General features: G+C 37.0%; 1 protein-coding gene across 3 annotated transcripts in view; it reads right to left on the bottom strand.

Moving 5' to 3' along the window:
• Positions 1-19,424, bottom strand: part of pdlim5a (PDZ and LIM domain 5a) — a 61,935-nt gene that overhangs the window by 23,542 nt on the left and 18,969 nt on the right. For 2 of the 3 annotated variants that reach the window (XM_058775990.1, XM_058775989.1), the window contains exons 4-5: positions 6,760-6,796; positions 5,620-5,996 (exon numbers count right to left, since the gene is read on the bottom strand). In XM_058775990.1, the coding sequence (XP_058631973.1) occupies positions 5,620-5,996; positions 6,760-6,796 (414 nt within the window). The remainder of the gene's footprint in view (positions 1-5,619; positions 5,997-6,759; positions 6,797-19,424) is intronic. The other variant, XM_058775991.1, reaches the window with a different exon arrangement.

Genomic DNA, 19,424 nt, shown 5'->3' with positions numbered 1-19,424 from the left:
ATCTCCTGCCCTTGTCTTTACGGCCTCGTTAGGTCATGCCTCCATGCACGAGGACGCTATGAGCTCTCCTCTGCTTCGGCCGGATACATGTCCCTCCCTTCGGGGGGACGTTCAGAGCGGGGACCCCGTGTTGATATCCCCCCTGATATGTTCCACTCCGCTCCCTCTATCGGGCCTTCCTCCATACCTGAAGGCACCTGCCGGGAGTGTCGCCCTGGATTCTTCGTACGATCCAGTTCGGTTGCACACTCCAATTTGCTCGCAACCACCCCCCGTTTCAACGGGGTTCTTCTTACTGCTGTGAACAGTGCCAACGAGGCTTCTGTCCTACAGCAGGAAGTCTCCTCTCTTCTGCTCAAAGGGGCAATAGAGGAAGTCTCCTCTTTGGACCCGTACTTTCTAGTCCCGAAGAAGGATGGGGGTTTGCGTCCTATACCAGATCTGCGCAGGCTGAATTACTCCCTCTACAGAGGGAAATTCAGGATGCTCACACTCAAGAGCATTCTTTCCCAGGTCCAAGAGGGGGACTGGTTCGTGACTGTCGACTTGAAGGATGCCTGCTTCCACATCCAGGTTGTTCAGAGACACAGGAAGTTCCTCAGGTTCGTTTTCGGGGGAAAGGCTTACCAATACAAGGTTCTTCCCTTTGGGCTAGCTCTGGCCCCAAGGACGTTCACCAAGTGTATGGATGCAGCTCTAGCCCCGCTGAGGCTGCAGGGCATCCGGATCCTCAACTACCTGGATGACTTAGCCAGTTTCAGGGAGCAGGTGATTCATCACAGGGACTCTCTCCTTCTCCACTTCGCGCGCTTGGCCTCCGGCTGAAAGGCCAGAAGAGTGTACTCACTCCAGCCCAGCAGACCACATTTTTGGGGGTTTGTCTGGACTCAACCTCGATGCAGGCCCGTCTGGCCCCTGCTCGAGTAGAAAGCATCCAATCGTGCTCGGCCCGCTTCAGGCTAGGCCGTCACGTGTCAGTGGGCCTTTGTCACAGGCTCCTAGGCCTCATGGCAGCGGCTTCCCCGGTTCTTCCCTTGGGGCTGCTTCATATGAGACCGTTCCTCTGGTGGATGAAGTCCCTGGGTATTCGCTCCTCTTGGCCATCCCTCCACCTGTCTCCACGCCCTCTTAGTGTGGCGGGACCCCGCGCCAGCTTCTTCTTTGGGCACAGAATAAATTTTTGTCCCTGAGAGCGGTCCATGTCCCAGGAGTCCTGAACCTAGCTGCGGACTTTCTATCGAGACAGAAACTCAGGTCGGGGGAATGGATGCTGAACCGCCGTACGGTGGATCAGATTTGGGAACGATTCGGCGCAGCAGAGGTGGACCTCTTTGCATCTCAGGAGTCGAACCAATGCCCCCTTTGGTTCTCCCTCTCTCATCCTACCTCTCTGGGGATAGATGCGCTAGCGCACCCTTGGCCGGACATGACGCTGTATGCATTCCCTCCGGTCAAGCTCATCCCAGAAGTATTGTGCAGGGTGAAGACATGCGGAGTCCACCTTCTCCTTGTAGCCCCGTTCTGGCCTTCCCAGATGTGGTTCTCAGAGTTGGTCTCCCTTCTGGAGGGTGATCCGTGGGAGATTCCAGTCAGGAGAGACCTGCTGTGTCAGCTTCAGAGCAGAATTTGGCACCCTCGTCCAGAGATCTGGAAGTTGTGGGTATGGCCGATCTTATGCAGATTTTCCTGATAAGGCCGAAATGAGCTTAAATCACGCTGCCATTTTTGATCGTACAGATAAGAGCAATACACCATTAAAATCTGTAAGGGGTCTACTTTTATTTGTATACACTCATAATAACAACTAAACTTTGTGCTTTTGAAGAATAAAGAAAACAAACAGGGTGTGCTCTCCGTCTTCTCCGTCTCCGCAAACTGCTTTTTGAAACACGTCACTAAAATGAACTGTAACTCAGCAAATACTTCACACAGAGACATGAGAAATATATCTATAGAAAGCTTGACATGTCTACTGTTAAATGAAGTAAGTATTACCGAAAACAAATATTCTGTGATAAAGCAATCCGTATGAAACCAAGGACATGTCCAGTTTTTCCGTCTGGTCTCATTATCTCTAATTAGGTCACGCCCACGTGCTGCTCGCGCTATTGTTATTACAAATCTCCACGCGAGACACGCAGCATGTAAACGCCCACACCACCGTAAACAAAGCAGCAATGTGTTCATCTCGGATACTTTTCAGTTTTGGAAGAACACACTGTGAGGAAAAAGCCTTGTATTTACCTCAGAAACGCGCTGAGAGGAAAAAGCCTTGTATTTACCGCCAGAAGACGCGCTGAGAGGAAAAAGCTTTGTTTACCTCACAAACAGAACGCGAGCGCAGCTGGAGCCGGCGGAGGAGGAGATATTTTATACCAAGTAATGTTTCTTATTGGCATTCGATAATGTGTTGTTGTGACAAAGTTGAACGCATTTACTAGGTGAACTTATCCCAAACTATAACTCCAGAATAAAATGTGTGCAATCGAGCGCAACATTTTGAAATATGATAGGCAAACTTTCATTGCATTTAAATGTTGCACGACGTGAGGATAGTTATATGTTCTATAAACAATGATATAAAAGTAATGTCTAAGAACGTTTAGACCAATCTTTACTGTGAAGTAGCCTACTCTGTTTGCAAATATCTGCTCAAACATGTTTATAATAAGCTTAACAATAATTTAGTTTCTCAGTTATAAAATGTTGTTTTTGTATTGTATGATAATACATGCAAAGCATGTATGCATCTATGTTATAAAATCACGTGGGCAATATTGGTGATTGATAATGTAATAATATAGTTGCTCCTGATAAGCCTATCAACATGCTCACTAATTTATTTATTAATTTTAGTGTGGGAGTGGGGGTGCTTTATTTATTTTGAATAGTAACAACATGTAGGCCTATATATTATAATAAATATAATGTACTGTTTTTGCTGTACTTTGGATCAAATAAATGCAGGCTTGGTGAGCTGAAGACACTTCAAAAAAAAAAAAAAACATTACAAATCTTACTGTTTAAATAATTTGACTGGTGGTGTATGTATTGTCACCATGTTTGCTTTGTCTTTGTCCATTCATTGTGTTGCTCACTTCTGTTTTGTTTTCTCATGCAGTTTCTGCTGTCTCCCGTTTTCCTGGGTTACAGTTTCCTGCCACTGTTTTGGATATTTTGGATATTGCACCCACGATGTCTTGACTCTTCTGTTGGTTGTTTATTTGTTTGTTTGTTCCTAATAAACTGTTTAATTGCACTCGCAAGTGAATCTCAAGTTATTTTATGTGATAGTTATATGTATACACATTTCTTTTTTCCTCACATTCTTTCTTGTAACTCTTCTCTCTCAGTCACATACCTGACTCAATGGCTCATTATGGAGCTCATTATGCGGGCCTTTGTCTTCTCAGGTGTGAGTCACAGCATTATCCAGGAAAGTTCACGCTCAAAAAGTGACTTCGAAAACTTAAATCAATATATTGTTTTCTCTGAATGAGTGGGTTAGATTATTTTCAGATGATTTTGAAGCGAATATTCTAGGCTACAAGATCCAGTTCTCAAAAGTCTTGTGAACAAATGTTGTGTATGTGTTTTATGACCTTATTTCAGTTACTTTAAAATTGTAGTTTTTTTCTAACCACGCATAAACGTTGTTTTCTCAAAAACATATTATTGTAGCCCAGTTTGTGCTGAATTTTTAGACTTTAGCCATTACAATGTTTATAAGCAACTGAAAAAAACACAAATGTCAGGGCATGTCAAAACTTCTCCAGGGCCCCAAAACACCCTCAGACCCCAGAGGGTTAAGCGCTTGAGGCCCGTTCGTCCTCCTAGTTTCCCTTCTTGGGACCTTTCTGTTGTCCTGAAGGGGTTGCTGGAGCCTCCTTTTGAACCCCTAGAGTCAGCTCCCGAGAGGATTCTGACGCTAAAGGTTACTCTTTTGCTGGCGTTGGCCTCGTTTAAGCGTGTGGGAGATCTGCAGGCTCTGTCTGTCAGTGAGTCCTGCACGGAGTTTGCTCCTGGTCTGGTCAAGGCATTTTTAAGACCTAGGCTTGGTTATGTCCCCAAAGTTCTCTCTACGTCTTTTCATTCACAGGCGGTAGCGCTGCAGGCTTTCTCTCCCTCCTCTTCGAGTGAGGGCGATGATCTTCATCTACTCTGCCCTGTTAGAGCCCTGAAAATGTATGTGGACCGTTCCAGCCAGTGGAGTCAGTCCCTACAGCTCTTGGTGTGTTTTGGTGTAGGCCACAAAGAGCTAGCAGCGTCTAAACACACAATATGGGTTAGGAATGCTATTTCGTTGGCCTATGAGGTGCGCAGTCTGCCTTCACCTCTAGACATCAGAGCTCATTCCACCAGAGGGGTGGCCTCCTCCCAAGCTTTGTTTAGAGGGGTACCCCTGGAGGACATTTGTATGGCGGCAGGTTGGTCCTCTCCCCATACTTTTGTGAGGTTCTATAACCTTGATGTGAATACAGCTCCTGTTTCCCAGGTTCTTTCTGTTTGAGCCAGCTGTGGGCCAGATCTGGCAGCGCATTAGCTTGGCATGTGTGGTATATCGTTCCCACTGCGTAAAGCTACGCAGCGTAGAGTGAACCTATGAAAGGGAACGTCTCGGGTTACTTACGTAACCCATGTTCTCCAAGTAGGGAACGAGACGCTGCATTCGCTGCCAAGCTCCTCTTGCTGTCGACCTGCTTCTTCAACAGGAAAATCTGAGGATAAGATCTATGGTCTATGTCAATCACGTATGACATAGGGGCGGTATCTCGCGTCATCAGCCAATGAATTGGCGTGATTCTATAAGGGCTTCAGACAATCGTCACACCTGGGGTGTTCCCACTGCGTAAAGCTACGCAGCGTCTCGTTCCCTACTCAGAGAACATGGGTTACGTAAGTAACCCGAGACGTTTTAACTTGTTCTGAACAGTGATATATTAGTATAAAGTTTTAGTAATTGTGTTGTGTCATTCTCATTACTTTTAGTTTTTTTTTTAATCCATTTTAGTTTTAGTTATGTTAGTACATCAAGTTAAAGGAAATGAAAATGAGAAATTAATCCTTGGCAACCAGCAGAAATAAAATATGTTTTGTTTTGTTTTATTTTATTTCAGTTAAAATGTATTTTATTTCAAGCAACAAAACTATTTTCTATGGTTTTTGTGTTATTTAAGTATAATAACTGATATTCAGCTTGTTTAGAAAAACTGACCCGCTCAAAAATGCCCAAATTCTCCCTAAAACCATCAAACTGCTTATACTGGTTTAAGATGCCTTTTTCAGCAGGGAAGCCACAAAAGCACCAACTGAATTGTTTACTGAATTGTTTACATCATTTACAAAGTTTTATTGGATGAGTAGTTTATTAATTCCCTTATACTGTAAGTGCACAGCCTTGTCTCTGTCTCTTGCATTTTTGAAAATATTTTCTGAAAACATTTTTAAAGATATTTTCTGAAAACATTTTTAAAGATATTTTCTGAAACGTCTATGCAGAAAACAAACTGGAAATATGCTTCCAGAACCCAGGCCACTGAAAAAGCAGTTGTCACTTTTTGAGTTGAGCTGTATGTTTATAGGGTGGGTGGGGCATTGACGTGTCAATCAAAATCTTACCCATTCAGCTGAGAGCTTTCACCCTGGCTTTCCAGCAGGCCCCGCCTCTGGCCCATGGCAACCTCACAGGCATTCTCATTGGAGTAGAGATTGATGGGTGTGTTATACACTGAAGGGCGGGGCACCGCCGGTAGATGATTGGGTGAATCATCAGTAGGAGTGGGCGGAGCCTGTGGATTAGGGTTTTGAGCCGAGGAGGCGGGTGCAAAAGCAGACGCGGCAGATGGAATGCAGGCTATGTGTGGTGACCCCGCCCCTCCAAACGGACGAGCGCTCCTATTGGAGGATGAAGTGATGTGGGTGGAGTTTGTGATGTCAGAGGAAGATGGAATGGAGGTTGTCATGGGAACGGGTTTGATGATTTCCACAGAATCATCCTAAACACGGAGGAAAGCACATGCAGGACTCAAACAAAACGACACAGCAATTCAACAAAATCAACAGACAACAACAAATGGGTTATACAACAGAAGCTACACCACTGGAGGCCTAAATAATGTGGCAGTATGTTCAGAATGGATAGCTGACTACTTACTAAATAAAGTATATATTATTTTAGAAAAAAGTATGCAAAACAGAACGGATTATGCTATGATAAATATTTTTGTCATATGACTTTCAAAGCCCTGATCTCATTGACAGCGTCTTGATTTTGAATACAACAAAAATGTATTCCTTTTCAGAAGTTTTTTGCTCACATGAAGCAACAGATGATTTCACCATTTTAACTGACTCAAATTAATGTTATTTATGTATCACTGAGATACTATTATGGATTTTTTTTTTTTAAGTATTGTGAATTAGTTTTTACTTTTGTTTTCATTTTAATTTTAGTTTCTGTAATTTTGTAGTATACAATACAGGGAGTATACAATATTAGTATACAATATTAAATGTTCATTATGCATTGTTCTAGTATTCTATTCTGAACACAACCTAAATGACAGCATGTGACTTTTAGCAATTCAAGACAGATAACTGAACGCAGCAAGCACACTTCTGTTTGCTACAAACATGCAAAACTAAAACTCATGCATACATATAGAGCTGTGTGTCTGTCTCAGAGGGGAATAATGACATATACACAATACTCCAGTTGTGCACTCTGGCTGGCTGTGTATGTGTGTATAAATCTCATACCTTTGGTGCCACATCTGGTTTTGGAAGACTGGAAGCTCTGTTGGAACACAAACAATGGACAAAAACATTAATGAATCTGCTGTAACCACATCTAGAGCTGGCAGTGGCAATACATAGGGAGCATCTAACTGTGGTTTGCTGTAAAATCACAGGCCTGTATTCATAATGACACGGAACAACCGCATGGAAGTTTGTAGAGTGGTTCTGAATTCGTTCCGCCTGCAGGGGAGAACAGAATAAGGTTTGTATCCTAAAGAAACCAGGCAAGGTTTGGTTTTAAACTAGTACACTGGTGGTCAAAAATTTGGAATAATCATGATTTTACTGAGTACAAGTCTTTTATACTCACTAGGTAAAATACAGTAAAAAACAATAATAATATGAAACATTATTAAAAATGTTAAATAAGTATTTTCTATTTGAATATGATACAAAGTGATACAGAGAGTTTTCAACGTGATACAAAGATGAGTTTTCAGCATCATTTCTCCAGTCTTCAGTGTCAAATGATCATTCAGAAATGATTCTAATTTGATGATTTGCTGCTCAGTTATTAACAATGGTTCTTATTATTATGATCAATTACGAAAAGAGTTAATAAAACCGCTTAATATTTTTGTGGAAACTGTGACATTCATTTCAGGATTCTTCAATGAATAGAATATTCAAAAGAACAACATTACTTTGAAACAGAAGTATTTTGTAACATTTTAAATGCCTTTACTGTATGAAAATATGAACAGCACAACATTATTAATCATTAATGTTTACTGAGAAGCAAATCAGCATATTAGAATGGCTTCTGAAGGATCGTGTGACACTGGAGACTGAAGTAATGATGCTGAAAATTCAGCTTTGGATCAGGAATAAATTACATTTTAAAATACATTCAAACAGAAAAGAGTTATTTTAAGTTGCAATAATATTTCATATTACTGATTTTTCTTTTGTGATCAAATAAATGCAGCCTTGGTGAGTAGAAGAGACTTCTTTTTTAAAACTCTTAATAATTCCAAACTTCTGACTGGTAGTGTATGACATGGTGTGTTATTAAACTCAAACTATGCTTTGACAGTAAGCGATACTGTTGGTGTGTATGTGCATGTGTATGTGAGGCTGGCAGAGGGCTTGAGTATTAGTTACCTTCTCTGAGAATCTGAACTCAAGACCTTCTAGAACAATCTCATCCATCTCTAAGTTTTTTTTAAATTTATTTATTTATGAATCATTTTGACCTTTAAAGATGTTCCCAAAGGGAGGTTTTATCCAATTTAGCTTCTGGGTACAATTTTGTTCCTAATACAGCCACACAGATCTTGAAGAGTGTAGATGAGAGTGTTATATAACAGGAGATGTAAGTATTTCACACACACGTGACCATCGTGAGTTCATGAGAAGGCTGTGTATCCCTCCGCGGAGGTCTTTAGAGTGAGATCCAGCGGGCCGGGCTGGGTTTAGCACTGTTAATCCAGTCAGATGAACATGAGCGCTCTCACTCTACAGTTATGAACACTCTGTTCCCGGTATCACTCGATATAGATCCACAGGACTCAGAAGACCAGCAGAACGCCAGAGAGAGAGAGAAACTAGTCATTTAATTTTGTTAACTGAATCATTTTTATTAAATTCACTGATTTCCCAGTGGTATTCAGTCAAATTTGACATACAGTCTTTAAATATCCTTCCTAGAAAAAGTCGAAAAAAATCAACAATTAGACTGTTTTAAGGAGCCAGTTTCTTGCATGGAATGAAATAAGCAAGTCAAATGAAATCCAGATATTTAAATAGCTGTTGTTAACCATGTACATAGATGTAAAAAATAATGCCACAGACTAAAACACCACAAACCAGCTTTGATGTACACTACTGTTCAAAAGTTTGGGGTCAGTAAGATTTTTTTTTTAAGAAATTAACACTTTTATACAGCAACAATGCATTAAATTGATCAAAAGTGACAGTAAAGACATTTATAATGTTACAAAAGAAATTCCTATTTCAAGTCAAGTCTGTTCTTTTGAACTTTCTATTCTTCAAAGAATCTCTGACACAAATGTTTCCACAAAAATATGAAGCAGGGCAACTTTTCAAAGATAAAAATCAGAAATTTTTCTTGAGCAGCAAATCAGCATATTATAGTGATTTCTGCAGGATCGTGTGACACTGAAGACTGGAGTAATGAGAAATAAATTACATTTTAAAATATATTCAATATATCACATTATTATTGTTACTACTGTATTTTTGATCAAATAAATGCAGCCTTGTATGCAGAAGAGACTTTTTAAAATATAAAAATCGTAATTACTCCGAACTTTTGAACAGTAGTGTAACTGGCAGAAATTATTTAAATTAACAATTTATCGCAACTGTGCTCGCAGCGACTCGAGTTCGATTCCCGCCTCGAGATCCTTTGTCGATCCCGCTCCCTTCTCTCCACCTAATGCTTTCCTGTCAGCTCCCCACTGTCCTCTCACAATAAATGCATAAAAAGCCCATAAATATAACTTAAAAAATAATTAACACACACCATATTTAGAGATAATTTGTGGATAATTATTTATACTTTAACCTATCAGAGAAATGATGTCAAAAAACAATAAAAATTAACTGCATCAGCATCACTCAGATTCTTAGAACATTCTGTCATTCTACAGTATTATAATGACAAAGAAAGAGAGAGAGAATATACACACACACACACACACACATAATGACAAAAATACCAGCACATGCAATAACCCTGCAATGAGAGTAAGTCTTAAATTACATGTGGAACTGTTTATTAAGTTAATAGTATTTAGATAAACAAAGAAGGTCATTCTTACATTCTTAAACTCCTTAGACCATTTTACTACACTCAAATGAACAGCTCTGTGCGTGTGTGTGTGTGTGTGTGTGTGTGTGTTCGTTCATGTTTAGACAGAAACATACACAATCCCAGCAAACAGGGAATGTTCTCAGAGCTTTGGCTTTGGATTCTTACTAGTCCACTGTGAAGTTTCTGTGATATTCTGGTCTGTGGATCCAGGCACAAGTTTCTCCTTTAGTGCAAGTCTGTGGGATTTTTACTACTATTATCCACTATGTGAATATTATAAGTCTGATCACTTACATTTCTACACGTTTACATCTGTAGCACAAAGGTGTAAGATGTACATCTGCCCTACGATACTCTCTCAGAGCATCTGTTTGACGTCTCATTTATATGTCACACCATGAGACTGCAGGCTGACGCACGACTCGCTGATTTCCTTTCATTAATAACTAAAATGCTTTCAAACTCCACTTTCCTGTTCTGCTCCAGTGTGTGAATGAACATTTGTGTCTGGGTGAGAAAAACGCCAAAAACAAGCCGCAGGAACAAAATATCACATCTGCGTTCTCTCAATAAGACAGCAGTGAGATAATGGAGAGCAAAATAAGACTCCTGCTTCCCAGACAAGTCATATGTTGACGTTGGGCTGCACGATAAATCGTATTTTAATTCACAATTCACGATCACGATTTCTCTCGATTTATTAAGCATTTATTTGCCTGCTGGTTATTTATCCTGAAAACTTTTCATTTTAACAAATGAACAAGCCTCCACAAGCTTTCATGGTTGTGGTTGCCAGATTTCAAGAATATTTTTTAAAAATTTAAATCCACCATTCAGAGACTCGTTTTACTTGGCAACCATGCGCCTGCACACTCTCTACAATACGGAAAAAGCGCTGATGAGCTGAAAACACCGGCAAACATATCAGTTGGACATTTTTTTTTTTTTTGAGAGTTGACGTTCTCTGTGTGCTTATGAGAAAGTGCAAAAGCTGTGATGAAATGAAGAAAAAAATTTAACGGCAATAATCATGATTAATAATTATGATTATATTTTTGGAGGGAAATAATCAAGATTAAATGGTTAATCATGATTATTTTGCTAAAAAGAATCACGAATGGAATGGAAAGGTTCATTGGATGTTAAAGGATCTTGACAGAACCATCAATGCCAATAAAGAGTAAATGTAAGAGTGTATGGGCTCAAAAAATGGCCTTAACTTCACTCCTAAAAATTAAGGCTGCAATTACAACTAGAAATGGTTTTCTACAGAACTAGAAAACTAGAACTTTAAACGGTACTGGTAACAACCCTCTATGCACCATTTCTTTAAACAACCCAGAAACCAGTAGACTGATCTGAAAACTATAATGAAACATCAAGAATATTTTTCAAAGTATCATACATACAGTGTTTTGAAATTGCAGACTCACATCAGCTTTAAAGTGACAGTTCAACCAAAAATAAATATTCTGCCATCATGTATACTTTTTTCTATTTTGTCATTTTGGACCTACTAACAGTGCATGGAAAAGAGCAATTTTGGCATTATATCTCCTTCTAGACCACAGAAGAAAATAATACGACATGAGGGTATGCAGATAATGAAAGAATATTGATTTCTGGGTGAACTATTCCTTTAAGATGCTATGTTGAAATCAGAAATTACAATATCAGTAATTAATCAAGAGAGCAAAAGGACATGAAGGAGGGTCATTATTATTTTCTTTTCAAGTTCGAAACCATTAAAATTTTACAATTTCTGTTGATCAGAATAATCTGAGGGTGGAAATTTCATTACGCTTTGAACTCTCTTCCAAATGTTGATTTTTATCCTGCTGTATCTCGCTAATGGAAAATGGGATTTTATCCAGCTGTGATATCCTGTGAACGCCGACACACACATTCAGGGATGTGCTGAAGTGCAGGACAGTGTGTGTTGTTCTGGTGAAACAGGCTTCAGCTTACACTTTTAGACAGTTCAGAGCTTAGAATACACAGAGAGAGAGTTTAGAGATAAAAGTGCAGGAGGTTTACAGAGTAATTTAATGCTTTGAGAGCAGTCATGAGAAAAAAAAAAAAAATCATGTTCATGTGAGGGCAAACTAACCATCCTACACAGTCCAGAACAGAGGAGAAATGCAGGTTTTGCAACAGCTAAAAGACCTGATTGATTCACATTCTCTTTCTTGTTCCCATTACTTGGTTCATAAAAAAGACCTGTAACCCTGATACTGTCCGATTTTAAGAGTAAACCTGTGTGATTTCTTGTTACAAGGAATTGCAGATTGCACAGTCGTCCGTGCAATGGTTGCTAAAAGGTCAGTACAGCATGCACATGAATTATCCAAAATGAGCAGTACACTGCAAAAACATGATTTCTTACTTGGTATTTTGATTGTTTTCCATTACAAATATCTAAAATTCTTAAATCAAGATACATTTACTTTGTTTAACCCTCATGGTATGTTCAGGTCATTTTGACCATGATTTTCTTTTCCCCAATGTTATCGCATTGGACTAAAACTTACTGATTTTACTCACACAGGGTAACTTCACTCTCAGAAATAAAGGTACAATAGCTGTCACTGGGGTGGTACCTTTTCAAAACGCACATGTTTGTACCTAAAGAGTTCATTTTGGTACCTTAAAGGTACATATTAGTACTTAAAGTGTGCATATTAGAACCTAATAGGTACAAAAGTGTACCTTTTGAAAAGGTACCACCCCAGTGACAGCTTTTGTACCTTTATTTCTGAGAGTGTTCTGTACCTTTTAAGGATTTTTCCCACCTTGTTGCAATTGCAGTGTTCCTGGTTAAAAAATGGTCAGCCTACAAAAAATTGCTTACAAATTTCTTGTTTTTTTTTTTTTTTTTACAATACTAGGTAAATTAGGTAAATGATTTTTTCAGCACAACAAAAGGGTTAAGACTTTTTTCTGAAAAATGTATGAAAATAAAGTGAGTTTATGCTTAAAGAACAGGGAAAAAATCTGTGGGATAAGAAAAATGATCTTGTTCTTCCTTAAGTTATTTTTATTAAGTTTTTGAATTAAGTTTATTATTCTGACCCAGTTTCTTTCATAAACTTACTTCATTTTGACACATTTTTCATCTCAGAATCTTAAGTCATTTCACTTTAAGTAAATTCATCTTGAATTAAGAATGTTTAGAAACTTATACTAGAAAACAAGACACAAAATAAAGAGGAAGAAAAACATACAACCAAGTAAAAAACTGCATCCCACAATGCAATGTACTCAACCTGACCTTTCATTTCCAGCATTTCCAAGTTTATTTATCTCCTTCCTCGACTCAAATGTAAATGCAAGACATTTTTATACAAAATTGGATTAAAACTTCAAAATAACCTTTTATTTACAAGATGATAACTTGATGACACTCACCAAATTAAACATGCAAATAAGGCCATGTGACTATAATAGCATACTACTGTTTTAAGTGTGATTAATGTGTTTCACTTATTTTTTTAAATATAGTATAGACTATACAGTGTACTGCACAGTAAGCTAATAGTCCACTCTGAATGTGCACACAGAAAATGGGTCACATTAAAATTCAAAATACAGTACATATTAAAACCCAAGCCGGTCTCTAGCTCTGGCACCTTTTGCTGGCTCTGTCTCTCTCCGTTCTTATTGTTTAAAAGTTTAGCTAATGAAATATCAGTTAGAATAGATGAATTAAAGAGAAACATTTATGTTCTCTCTGCATCCGAGTCCAAATGTCCAAACTGTTTTTCTTTCAGAGTAATGTTTCAGACATTTGGGACAAAAGAGTGTTAACAGTCCAAATTCAGAGAGAGTCGAAATTAAGTTCATCTGGTGAGAAAGTCGACTCTTAACAGGAACTTGAACAATATTAATAATAATGCTAAAATAAATGTACAGTATTATTACGGCTTCATTCATCCATTACTGTCAGTGCTGATTATTATGAAAATAAATGCATAAACGTTTTTATTTTTCTTGTGCTATTTATTTCAATTTTCAGATAATTTCCCCAGATTCACCTAATACAAATTAAAGAAGTTTACACCTTACCACACTGTAAAAAAAAAAAAAAAAAAAGAGCTTTTCCAACTTATAAATAAACCAAATGTTATTGGAGTACATTTTACAAGAAAATATTATTTCAGTTTTTCTACTTCAAAATTTCACCTTTAATTGAATGTGTTACATGCTGGTTCTATGTAATTGTTCCTAAAATTTACTAGCAATCTCTGAGTGATAGTTGATTTTAAATTTTCTAGGATTTTTATATTTTCACTTAGAATCTATATTATTTCCCTTGTTCTTTAAGCAAAAAACTCACTTTATTTTGATATATTTTTCATAAAAATTTTTCATAAAATCCAGATTTCGCAGAAGATCCTTTATCTAATTTAGTATCACCGGTCATCTTTAATTTGTATCAGATGATTCTGGGAAAATTATATTAAAAATGTAAAAAGTTACAGACATGAAAGCAGAAAGTAAAAAAGTAAAGCCAGTCACAATAAATAATAAGCATAAATAAGCTCTTTTTTGTCTCTCTCTGGGGAGGTGAACTCATGTCAGCGGTTGTTATGATCCTGAGGTTACTCAAAAGTGGTTAGCTGGTTTAATCAAATCAAGCTAAACATTTCCTCCAGTCGGTCAGAAAAACACCTCCCGCAAACCCATCTAATCAAGTAACCTGCATTCAACCCTGCTGTGAATGGTTGAATCTGATGCTATGTTTGACGTCTTCTGTGCTTAGGAAGTTGTGTGGTCAGATTAATCTGCGCTCTGATGAGGATCTGGCACCCGTCTGTGTGTTTAAGCGTTCAGAACCAGCGAGGTTCATTTGTGTGTTTGGATGGGGCCTAACAAACGTCAAACCTGAACCGTAACACAAAAACAGACAGATGCATAAACAACACATGCGTACAATCAAGAACACACGCAAAAAGGGAATAAAGAATTACAGGTTTTCGTAAAGCTGACATGATTTGTTGTTTAGCTTAGTTTACGTGATTCAAGCTGTCGAGAGAGGCCGTTCAAGGGCAAAAAAACAACACTGCGATTTCACAATTATTTTTCCCTAAAGTACTTTCATTGTTATTTCAGTGTATATAAACTCATTTTAGTTCATTAATGTGGAAACAGAAGCCTGTCGTGTCTCAGAATGGCCAATATAAACATCCTCCAAACATACACATGTCAACCAGGCAAGACACTTCACTTCAGCCATCTTGGTTACAAGTAGACATGTGCCGGTATTTGGTAATGTGATATATCACGATAATGAACAGCGAACAACGCTGAATGAAAGCACATTCACTCTCTGACAGCAGATGGCGCTGATGGAACAGCAGAAATGCAGCCGTTACCCCGGAAACCCTGTAAACAAAGCAGCTGCGCTACTTTCTGTTTCTGAAACGTATAAATAGCCGTTCAGATTGTTGTATTAGCAATTATGTTAATCACAGCGCCAAATACTTAAATATTTAGACTTAATATGCTATTTATTTTCAAACTTTTTTACACTTTAATCTGGACTACAACATGCCCTAGATATTGTTTGAAAATGTTTTGACTGTCTATCGTTCAGTCACACTTTACAATTAAGGCTACAGCCAATGAAATATTCTTCTAAACATTCGTTGTTAAAATAAAAAGTTGCAACTGTGTTATTTAATGAACTCAAGCTAACATGAACTAACAGTTGTATTCTTTAACAAAAATTAACGTCTGTAGCAAATGTAGCTATTTCTCATTGTTAATAATAATAATGCATTAACTAAGGTTAACTAATAAGTGTTACCTATTCATCTATATAATTCTTGAATTTTTTTAATGTATTGCGTTATTGTATTTAAATGTTTAGTTCTTTTTGTTATAAGAAATTATATTATTATTATTATTATATTATATTATATTATATTATTATAGCCTGTTGCAACTAAATAAAAATTTCATGACAATACCGTATACCGTGATAAAAGCATTAGCAATTAATCGCGACATGAAAATTTGATACCATCATATGCCTAGTTACAAGCAAGTACAGTTCCTGTCTACTAGACCGAAATCTCAAAACTGATTGTAAAATATGCTTCAAAAACATCAAAACAGGCAAATCTGACAACAGCATTATAAATTATGCTTGCTCAGTCTGTAATAAAATAAACGGCAATGATTTCTCCCATTTCGTTTTATTACTAGATGTCCAGCTTTCCTCCTACAGGATACTGTCCCTAACGTCATTAGAGCAAATATTACACCTGTGCTATGCATATTATGCAACAAGCATATTTATATAAAAAATAAAGAGTGAATGTATCTGCACATCCTATCTACAAATCAAACAATTTTGAGCTTATAACAAGAAAAGAACCCACTTTTCCCTTTAAATTAAGCTGCAAAAACAGCTTAAATAATTAAGATATTTAACTTGAAGGGTTAGAGAAAATGTGTAAATTGTCAAATTATGAATGGTTTGGTATAAGAAGCCTTAAGAAATTAACACTTTAGACTTCATTAAAAATAAATAAATAAATAGACTTAATTTATTTATTTACGAAATAAATAAGTACATAATTAAGTAAATAAATGTAAATGGACTTCACGGAAAATAAATAAATGGATTTAATGGAAATAAAATAAATAAATGGAAGTCATGGAAAAACTTTAATTGACTGCTTTATTTGGTAAATAAATAAGTATATAAGTAAATGGACTTCATGGAAAAACAAACAAAAAAATGAACTTAAATGAAAGAAAATAAATAAACAAACAAATGGAAGTAATGAAAAATCAAATCAATCAATAACTTAAACCTAAAGAAATTAGCATTAGAAATGGACTTGATATGAGCATCTATGTGAGCTCATGGTAAATGAATGAACTACAGCAGTGACACTGGCTCTCTCACAGCGAACACAAAAAAAAAAAAAATCAATAAAATCATTCACTGCATGTGCTTTTAATTAACATGGAGTCTCTCGTTCTCTCTGTGTAATCTACTGTCATCTATGAGAATCAACAGAAAGCCTGTAAAACTCCACATCTCTCCAGCGTAACTGCAGCTGAAGCCAAGTCTGGCATCTCCACAGCAGCTCTCCAATAAAACCCCAGCGTCCTCCATTAGTGCTAAAAGACCCACAGACACACACTTCAACACACTCAAACATACAAATAGCTGGTCTCTCAGTGTCTTGCTTCTTTGTTTGCTTCTCGACAGTTTCCGATTCACACAAAAGCATTTAATGAATAAAATTACCCATTACCTGCAGGCTGCTGTAATTACAAATAACACAGAAAATATAAGCCAGAAGAGGTAAAACTAAACCCAAACCACAACATAACCTGATAACCCAGACTAAAGCATAGAGTATCAATGCATGTGCAGCTGACAAAAAAAAAGTATAATATAATGAAACATTTGCAAATAAAATTTCAATGGAACATGACTGCTGTTGTTGAATGGCTGTCAGTGGAGAAAGATGGGAAACTTGACTCCTTGCATTACTACAAGTACATAAATTCAAACACGTCTATTTTGGCAAGCTAGATTTCATGCATCACTGTATTCTGAAATTTTTCAAAATGCAATTCATGCAACAAAAGTTTTCTCTTTCAGGTCAGCTACTGTCAAAACAGAGCAACAGTTTGAAGAGACGTCATGCCAACATGCAGCCAACCAATAACCAACCAGGGTTATTATCATTCGCTAAAAACAATAAAAAGCATTACTTTAATAAATGAAATAAAATAAACATTAAAATTAATTGAAAAAAAAATGTATATATGTATGTATGTATACACATACTGTATATATAAACTACATGGACAAAATAAAAAAAATCATAAAAATAACAAAATTGCTAATCCTAACTAAAATAAAACAGGAAAAAAAAATATTTGTGTTATTTTTATTTTTATTTATATTTAGTTCATTATTTAAGTACTTCAAGTAAAACCAAATGAAAATGTGCAATAAGCTGACTTTTTAAAAAATATTTTATTTCATTCCAAGTTTTTTTTTCTCTTCCTAATGGTTTTAGTTTTAGTAATAACCCTGAATATATGTAGTACCCTAGAGGCAACAATATGAATTGCACTGACACATTTCAGAAATCCACAATGCACGAAATGGAGCTGATGTAGACAGAAGTGTTTACTTTAACATACTTGCGTAGAGAAGCATGAACCATGAAGAAGGTTTGCATATCACACTTCAGTCATTAACTTTCACACACACACACACACACACACACACTGCTGGTTTCAGATGGTGCTGATGCTGGTGTAGTTCTATTAATACTAATTAGAGAAGGTGATTAGTTTACCATCACTACATATCAAAACAACTCTGCACACAGTGTCAACCTGAATATGGGTGAGAAGTCAACTGTCTCAAAAAAACAACATTAGACCTAAATATAAGATTTATGTGTTTGAATTGCATACAAAATAAATAAATAAATAATACATTTCCATTTATTTGGATTACATAGTTTTAATATAAATAAACTAATAAACTTTATGTAATTCACATGTCAGTCATACATTAAAGGGGTCATATGATGCTATTTCAAGTTTTCCTTTGTCTTTGGAGTGTTAGAAGCTGTTCGTTCATGAGATCCATAAAGTTGCAAAGACCAGTGTCTCAAAACCAATGAGATATTCTTTATAAAAGTTAAGACTTGTCCATGCCTTCCTAAAACGGCTCATTCAAACACGCCCCCACATGTCTACGTCACTGTGTGGGATGATTTGCATAACACTGCCCAAATGTATACGCAATGAAAGAAGGCATAACTTTTATTCTCGCTGTATTATTGTTTCCATGGCTGTGTGTTTCCAAATATGGTAACATTTCCGTCACACGCTTGAGGTATTCGGCCAATCACAACGCACCGGATAGCTGGCCAATCAGAGCACACCGTGCTTTTCAGAACGATGAGCTTTGTAAAAATCGAAGCATTTCAGAAAGGCAGAGGAGCAACAATAATTTACGGTATGTGGAAAATAATGTGTTTTTTGAACCTTAAACCGCGTAAACATTGCATTACACCAAATACACAAAATAATGTTATTTTTAGCAACGTCATATGACCCCTTTAATGAAATATGTAAGAAAATGGTAAGATTTCTGCACTCAAAAAAATCATGACAGTTTATTATTAGCTATTTGCATCTGCGTTGGTCTATGTAAATAATTATACTTTTAAAATTCATTTATTTAAACTGCCTCAAATCAGTATAAATCTGTTAATTGTTTCAAAATTACACAAAGTATGAACATGGTTTTTTATATGCCATTCAAATACATAAACCTTAAATTTAGGCCTAAATTAAGCGAATAGCATTAGTTCTAGCAGGTCACGTGAGTCAAGCTTGCATCTGCTGACTCTCAGCTGATCACATCTACCAATAGGAATACGACACCTATCATGGCATTCTCTATTCAGTATTATTCAGCAGTTTTTTCACTTGCTCAGGAGCAAATTACCCTCCTCCATCCCCAACTCCTCCTTTTGCCACAGTCAGGGCTTGGTTTTCTGATATTCCTCATGGTTACGTGTTTGTCCCTTCTAGTTTCCTGTTTACCCTTATTTGGTTTTGTTCCGGTCTTTGTCATTAGTTAATCATCGTTTATTATCCCCACCTGATTTGCATTTATTATCTTGTTTGCTCCTTTGTTCCTTTTCCTTTATAAGTCCTTGTTTTCTTTAGTCCTTGTCTGAGCTTAATGTTGTTAAATGGAATAAGTGTGTTGAAGCGTATTAAAAAGAATTCTGTTTCATTACTCCTTCGTCGTCAAGCCCTTTTGTCTACAACCACAACCGGTAACAGA

Source organism: Onychostoma macrolepis, chromosome 05, assembly GCF_012432095.1.
Source record: "Onychostoma macrolepis isolate SWU-2019 chromosome 05, ASM1243209v1, whole genome shotgun sequence".
Lineage (NCBI taxonomy): Eukaryota > Metazoa > Chordata > Actinopteri > Cypriniformes > Cyprinidae > Onychostoma > Onychostoma macrolepis.
Note: the sequence above shows the minus strand (reverse complement) of the source record. Positions and strands in the feature narration are given on the sequence as shown.